Genomic DNA, 8,064 nt, shown 5'->3' with positions numbered 1-8,064 from the left:
TTATTATTATTATTATTATTATTATTATTATTATGTTATTATTATTATTATTATTATTATTATTATTATTATTATTATTATTATTATTATTATAACAAAGATCACGAATGGCCAGAAAAATTTAATTATACGTTCCAATAAGTTTCTAAAATGTATCAAATAGCAATACCTTTAAGTAAAATATCTCCTACACACCTGTAAATTAGATTTAGATTAATATATCTTGAATTTACGAACTTTGCAGCTGCTTTGAAAGTCAAGTAAAATATTCTGATGTATATGTGTATCAATTGGGTTGTCTTTGTTATAAAACCAAGCTATTTATTTCATAATTGCAAAAAGTTATCAATTGGGTTGTCTTTGTTATAAAGCCAACGCGCTATTAATTTCATTAATCTATATACGTATGCGTATAAGTATTTGGATTTCATAAAAAATAAAGCAAAAGAGTACTGAATACAATACGATTTTTCATCATTGAATCATAGTTTGAGGACCTTTCTGTTGAAAATGTGTCAGAGTAAAATCGTATACACATGCATGCACAGTGCCTTAACTGGAGTGCAGGTATAAGTTACCCGCACTGCAGAGCATGCCCATTAATTGGTTCATTTTGTCTGGGGTCTACATATTGTGACGACGGAGAAAGAATATCATATTCAGATGCTCGTTCATATTGGTTCCTTTTTTTCTTGGGTTTCATATTGTGACATCAGGGAACATGTTTTTATTTTTGACTATGATACAAAAGAGAAAGAACATCAAAACACTCGGCAATCGTATTTATACTCGGGGGTTACGTTCCCTCGTGCAAATCAGATATCCTCGTGTTTCGATGCTCTTTCTATTACAGAGAAGACAATTACAATTGTCCGAGGCGAGGACTTTTATCATATATTTGTTTCATGTGTTTGATATAGATAACAATTCTTTGTTTATGTCTTTGCTCAAGGTGTATGGATCTTTGAAAGCTGTTTTGTAGTTTAAAAAAAGCCTCAGGAAAATAATTGAATTATGGAATCACAAACCTTAATCCTGCGTGATGATAAAACGTAAAAAAACAACAGAATTGCCTCGATAATCCCTTGCGCGGTCTTATGTTTAATAATAATAAAAATGATAATAATAAATTTAAAAAAAACTCAAATTATAACACCGCCTCAAAGAACTCTGCGTTTTAATGATCATTTTGAGAAAACTATTATTTTTCAGTACATAAGAGCATTTTGCAGATTTTAAATCTGTTTATAATTCAAAATATAAAGGGACAGATTTGATGCATGATAAAAGAGATATTGTTAAATTACACGCTGTGATGCATGGAGTTGCCACTTTCCTTAACATAAGTATGCATTTACAAGCGCTTGGACGTATATCGTGCGTGCGTGCATCATGCAACGTGCGTTTGATAAAAGCGTTTCTTAAGCGTTCATTGTTTAAAGCGTTTTTCGTGTATCGATTATTCAAACTTTATTGTGCGTTTGAAAGAGTACGTTTGCTCTCCCCAGAAACGTGTGAGTCTGTGTTTGTTATCTGTTCCTATAATGGTAATTCAAAACAAAAAATGCGAAGATTAAAAACATAAAACGCTATGACTTCAACCTTATCAATTTACATTAAAGCGTGTGGTGTTTATTATGAATGTGTGAATGGCGCCACAGATTAGAAATTTAATCAGGCTATAAAGCAGATGGTAAGGATTTAATAACTCTACAATTGCACCATTTTTGTTTTTGAAACTAGGTAAACATGTGTGTTTATTAGTCGCCGGTAGAAACCGGCGACTATATTTGTAACAGTTTAATATTATATCTATTGTAGGAGAAGGCCTTAAAATTTGAATATAAAAGCAAATCAATCATTGAACAATTAAGGACCACAATTAATTTTCATAATCCTAAAAATTCAAACAGAAAATAGCGTTGCTCAATGAAATTAAATATACAAATATTGACATCTTTAAAAGCAACATTACAATTTTCATAAAATGAATTAATAATTAATGTATCCCTATGGACCAGTCATTGAATTTAGGGATACTTTTACTTTTTTTAAGTGTCAAGCGTTGCTATTTTATGATAGATAAATCATGAATGATATTTGAAATGACACTTTTAAATTATTTGGTTGTTTATATCTTACGATACCTATTATATTTCATTATTTTATCTAATTATAAACAGATTCTCCCTGTTCTGTAAGAATCACGTGACTACACGTTGTATGTTATTGTTCTAAAATCTATTAATAGTATCAGATTGCTGGCAAGACATACAGGTAGCTTGTAGGTATGGCGGCTGATGATGCAAATCATAGTAATTCTGTATAAATAATTACAAAGTTATTTTTCATTAATCAGTTTCATATTTTATATTATTAGAAAGGTCTGTATACTCATAAGGAATAAATTTTTAAAGCCTTTATAAACTTTGCCCTTTCTGTCAACGTTCAATAGTTTAGTTTAGGTTGAACATCACAAAATAGATTTATGCTACCGAGGCACATTTATTGAAATAAATAGTGGTAATCGTCGTCTTCGTTATATTCCGTCGATTTCCGTCGCGCAGGTTACCAAAACGGTATGACGGTAGGGATTCGGAATCGTATTATATAGATAAATAAAGAAAACTAATAAAATATCGTAAAGGCAATTAAACGTTAACTATATCGTATGTAACGACAGGAATATTGATTTCAACTAAATTATATATTTTTTCGATAGCGCATAAGAATAATTTCTTTTATGCAGATACCACTTTTACGACAGAATTGCGTTGTTTCATGCAATGATTAAAACATATATATTTTCAGAGTCATCTCGATTTATCAACTTATGTTTCATATAGTTAAAAGAAATAATAAAAAAATATTTTTATGAAAACTACAAAAAGGATTTTTAAAGATTCGAACTTGGCCTACTAGGTCACAACTTCGTCATACTTACCACTAGGCAATCGAGCAATATTAATTGATTTAATATCGAGATCTATACTATCAATAACATTTTTAGCAGTAATCATAAGTTACGTAAACTAACGAAACACCTCCCGAAAATTAATGACTCTCAGGTCAATACAAACTGTATTGCCAAACAATGCTTGCTTATTTTATAAGTATAACAGTTCCTTGACAGTATTGCTAAGCAAGTTTGCTTCAAATGTGATGTTTATTGTGAATAAACAGGTACTCAACATATTGTTCCTTTTTTCTTTATACTTGAACCATTAATTAAACTGATATTTTATTATATTTATGATAATACAATCATTTTTCTATCCGGCGACTTGATGCTTTAGCATCAAAACCTCTACTTGTATGCGTACTGTACCAATCTATTAGATATCAAGGTTGTCAGACATTATGTAATGGTAGTAAAACTATTATCCCTTTGAGCCGTTCCGTCCCTGATGTTTCGTTCACTGTCCGTACCCTATTTTGGCTGTCTATGTGTAGACCACTCCATCCTTCCTCTTCTATTCGCATATTAACAAATTAATATTTTTAGATATTTTTAATAAACAGGTAAATTAATTCTTAATCAATACAAATTAGAATAAAAACTTGCATACTCTTAGGCTAAAATTAATATAACATTTAATTAATGTTATTCAAAACTGATCACTTATATAGGGGAAAAATGTGTAAGCTGCCAAATAGCTCAGTCAATACGAATTCACGCCCAAAATATAGTATTCTGGGAGTCCTTTGGTTTAAATCCCGCTTAGATTCACTGATAATTAACCCCAAGTGAAGTATGATTACAATATCATTAGTTCATGCAAATGGTGGGATCTTTGCGAATGCTCGGCGGCATCTTAAAATAAAGTTCTAGCTACCAAAATTGTGACTCATTAAAATCATACCATTAAGTTTTTGGTCCTACAGTATGTAAACATGGATGAATAAAAGGCCACTATGTGTATGGTTGATTACAGTGATGTTTTTTTTTTCTTGTATAATTGTCACACGATTTAAAAGTGTTAGTATACGAAACAATTAATGAAAAGTTGTATATGACTCCTTATTGTTCAGGTGAATATTTGTGCTCTAACGTTTATGATTGAATTGTGTAAATTTTATAAATAGAAATTTAGGTGCAGTTAGAAGATTTTGTCTTTATTGGAGAGGTCATCAAACCTCTCCACAGTGTTCAGACTGATTGCTGGTGGCATCCATGTTTGCGTATCTGATTGTAGTGAACGAATCTCATTTAAAGCGTAAAATCATTAGGAGCAGTCTACAAAAATTGTTTTGCGCATGCTCCGTTTCAAAATACGACTTAACTTTAGCGAAAAATTAACATCGAAGTAAACAAATCGGTACAAAGAAAAAACGGAAAATATCATTTACGTTACTTAGCGCTACGTGGATGTTTCATTCCGTTTTAATCTTTTAAATGGTATAAATCGATTACTGTATTGTTTTCTGAATAGCGTTTTACTATTTCATGTTCCGATAAATAGTAACAGTGAATTTTACAGGTTCAATATCACCATGCACTATTATATGACCGGGTGAACCGTGTACCGAAATTTTGCTGCTCCTTAAACTTTTGAACCTGTATGACTATATAACGCAACGGAGATTTTTGGCGCAAATGGCACACATTTTACTCAAGATTTTCCTCAAATATTGTGGTTGGAGGCATGCAGCTTTATATACTGTTAATTCTAATCAAATGAGAGAAACATTTTTATGTAAATCTGGGACTTAAAATTTTTTGATTAACAAACTTTATGCCCGTTTTGGAAAAGGCTAGTCGTTTGTGACTCACGTACGGCTAGAACTTTTGGCTAGCCGTACGGGCCCCGTACGGCTAGCCACTTCCTTCGGAAAATGTAGAGGAAAAGTTTCCATATACTTACCAAAACATTAACCGAAAATGTGCTTATTGAATTTTATTAAATCTAAACTTTTATTGTGATACTGCTTTTAATATACATGTATATATGCATGTGAATATCATTTATTTTAAATTCAGTTTGATGACATAACATAAATTGTTCCCTTTTAGAAAAAGTACCCCTATTGCGCCGAAAAAAAGTCCATTTCTCCGGTATATAATCATTCAAAACATTAAAAAAATGAAGTGTAAAACAAACTTTCATTATAATACAATATTCAATATATATATTCAATTCTATTTTGTTAAATAATTGTAATTTATAAACATTTATTGTGTCTTTTATGCAAAAAATATCCCCAAATATTTTCGAATTAAACAAATCTTCTACAGCAGCAAAAAGTCCTCTCGCATGCTTCTTTTTAAAGAAGCAAACTTGTCATACTTACTGTTAAACTTTGCTTCGTAAAATACTCCTCTAATATTTTCTAGTCTACAATCTCAACTGTTTATATCATATTAAATATTAAGTCAGTGTAGAATTGAAGAATACACATCAAATAGTGAAACAGAAAAAAAAAAATTCAAAATCGAGTGGGTCGTATATTGATATGGAAAAGAATTGTTTCACTTTGCCCCGGTGTCCCCTACACATTGAATGAGCTTGTAACTTTAAAACAATACCTATGTATGTGGACAGTTGAAGTTTTCTCCCTTTTTTACAAAACGCCATTTGTATGTCACTTGTCAAAATTATACAACCACATTGTTTTTGATTATGAATGCTTTCATTAAATGCATGGTAAGTTGACTATTCACTTAAGCAGTTTAGTTTAAACTTTACTTAAAAAGACACTGTGTAAAACTACGTTTTATTGGGTTTATTTTAAACATTGTTGAATGGATTTCTAAGATGAACGATCGATAGTAGGCTATTAACAGATTAAGGCATTCGTCTGTATATGTATACATTATCTGAAAATAATAAACGTCATTGTACACATTTACAGTATAGCTAGTGTTTATAAATGGACAATACAAATGACTGACCTTGTACACGTTATTTTTGAGATTTATGTGTAAGATGATTTATATATTATGAATTCTTTAAATCGTATAAAAAATTATAACTCCTTTTGTTTTATCTGTATAGAAAAATTATTAAATTTGATTTTGATTTCTAGATAAGCATATCACTGTGACATTTTCTACGACATAGAATGATTAACGCAAGTTATGACGAAGCGCATGATCCTAAATATGGAGATCCATTTCCGGTTCCAATTGTTATGGCAACAACAGAAACATTAAAAGGTTATGGTAAAATTGTGACAGATTTTGAAAATGAAGAGGTGGAAATAACTCCATGGCCTGTACAAGGTAGGTAGATCTGTTGACATGATAGTGATGCTTATTTTAATATATAATATCCAATGTCCAATAGGTCTAAAACATAAAAGTTTTCCTATGCTGAAGCCAAAAACATTAATTATGGATAATGGCCTGAAATTAAATTTATACAGACGAAATCAATTAAATAAAATGGTTATTTTGCCCTAATACTTTTGCTATTACAGCTTTTTCAAACTTTCATAGAAACAAGATTTTAATGTATATTTTACTGCATGTATGGCGAGTGAAATTTAACATTTTTGAATCCATCACAGGTTGGCGTAAACTATGCCCTGGCACAGGTACCCTTGGGGGTCTTATACATGATGAGTTAACATACAAATGGGTCGGGGACCAGTCACTGTTTACTGACGGCACCGAAGATGGTGACTTTATTACTGGCAGATTGCCAAAACATGTTTCGCCTGCCGACAGGACGCACGTGCTTGTCAGAGAAGCAAATTATCACCCGGATGGAGGTCAAGTTTTCTACCCGAAGAATAAAGATCCCTTTGTTGCCTTACTCGCCTTACCAGGAGACGATATCAAACTTGAAGATTTTGTTGCTTTTTATTTTGATGGAACGTTCGGTGTGCAGATACACGCAGATATCTGGCATCAGCCAATTTATCCAATCAGAGACGCGTCCGTGATTCGTGGTAAACAAGGGGCGGTACACGCATGCGTAGCAATGGATACTGTGAAAGAGTTCGGAAAGTTTCTACTTGTACCGTTAAAACCGCCAATTTAGTATTACTCTTTTAACTGGTTTTTATATACATGTACATGTATATGTTATGGAAATTATTTACTGTGATGACTGGAAAGATTATAGAACACTATTTTGATGCTTCTATTTTTGGCGTTATTATTTTTCAAATTTGGTGTTTTTATTCTATTGTAAAGATTATTTCTGTGGTAACGTTTCTATTTCTTTTTTATATGTGGCCATACCAAGGTGGTTTACAATCATTTATACCGCCAGCATCAAGTTTGGTTCTATTTGAAGGATGTGTTTTTCTTAATTATTATTGTTTGGCAATATGAACAGAGAAAATTGTGAACAAGGCATTTTTCAAGAACAGTTTATTTAAAAAATATACCAAAATCGACAAAAGCAGGCAAGACTGAAAAGTTTCAATTTATAATCAAAATGAACAAAGTAGATGATGTTTGTACACACAAAGAGTAGCGAAACATGAACGTTTTCACACCTTTACCTTCTTGAATACAAGGTGATAAGCCTTTGCCACTTAGTATCAGCTAAGTATCGAGCCAGACGAGCCTCTATTTACTGCTGGTAGCTCTTCATCCCTTAAACTTGGAATATACTGCTCCAAAGTCAAAGCAGGACGAATCCATTACATAAATTCAGCATGTGAATGGTTAAGAAGATAAGCAATAAGCGTTGGGCTACCGCTTGTGTGAATAATAACTACAAAATGTTACCTTTGTGTGAATACATAATTATAATAAAACGCTATTTCTTAAGTAAATAGATAATAATAACATCTTCAAATTTATAACAATAACAAACACATAATGTTTCTACCAATCAAATAATGTAGCTAATCATGACAAAAAAGAAAACTGTAATCCAAATCGAGTTTTCAATGTCTTTGTAAAATATTGGTATACATTATATTACATAAACTTGTAGCGAATAGATGTATTTCCATATTATCCCATGTTTATGATTTGAATACTCCGATAAGACTCCTATGTAACTTCATAATTATTATTACCCAAGGATAGCGTTTTCTTAATGCTAAAGTATACTGTTTAACTTTAAAATCATGTTATTGGTAAGTAATGATCCTTGGATTTTC

The 8,064-nt window shown here is 31.3% G+C and overlaps 1 protein-coding gene across 1 annotated transcript; it reads left to right on the top strand.

Moving 5' to 3' along the window:
* The first annotated feature begins 5,548 nt into the window (after positions 1–5,548).
* LOC132743176 (uncharacterized) lies at positions 5,549–7,091 on the top strand. Its single transcript, XM_060731702.1, has 3 exons — positions 5,549–5,645; positions 6,028–6,223; positions 6,511–7,091. The coding sequence occupies exons 2-3, from the start codon at positions 6,064–6,066 to the stop codon at positions 6,984–6,986; spliced, it is 636 nt and encodes a 211-aa protein (XP_060587685.1). The 5' UTR covers positions 5,549–5,645; positions 6,028–6,063; the 3' UTR covers positions 6,987–7,091.
* The last annotated feature ends 973 nt before the right edge of the window (positions 7,092–8,064 follow it).

The sequence above is a fragment of the Ruditapes philippinarum genome, unplaced genomic scaffold, assembly GCF_026571515.1.
Source record: "Ruditapes philippinarum isolate M1 unplaced genomic scaffold, ASM2657151v2 ctg1235_1_1_1_1, whole genome shotgun sequence".
Lineage (NCBI taxonomy): Eukaryota > Metazoa > Mollusca > Bivalvia > Venerida > Veneridae > Ruditapes > Ruditapes philippinarum.
The sequence above is the reverse complement of the archived record's forward strand: the minus strand, read 5'-3'. Positions and strand labels throughout refer to the sequence as shown.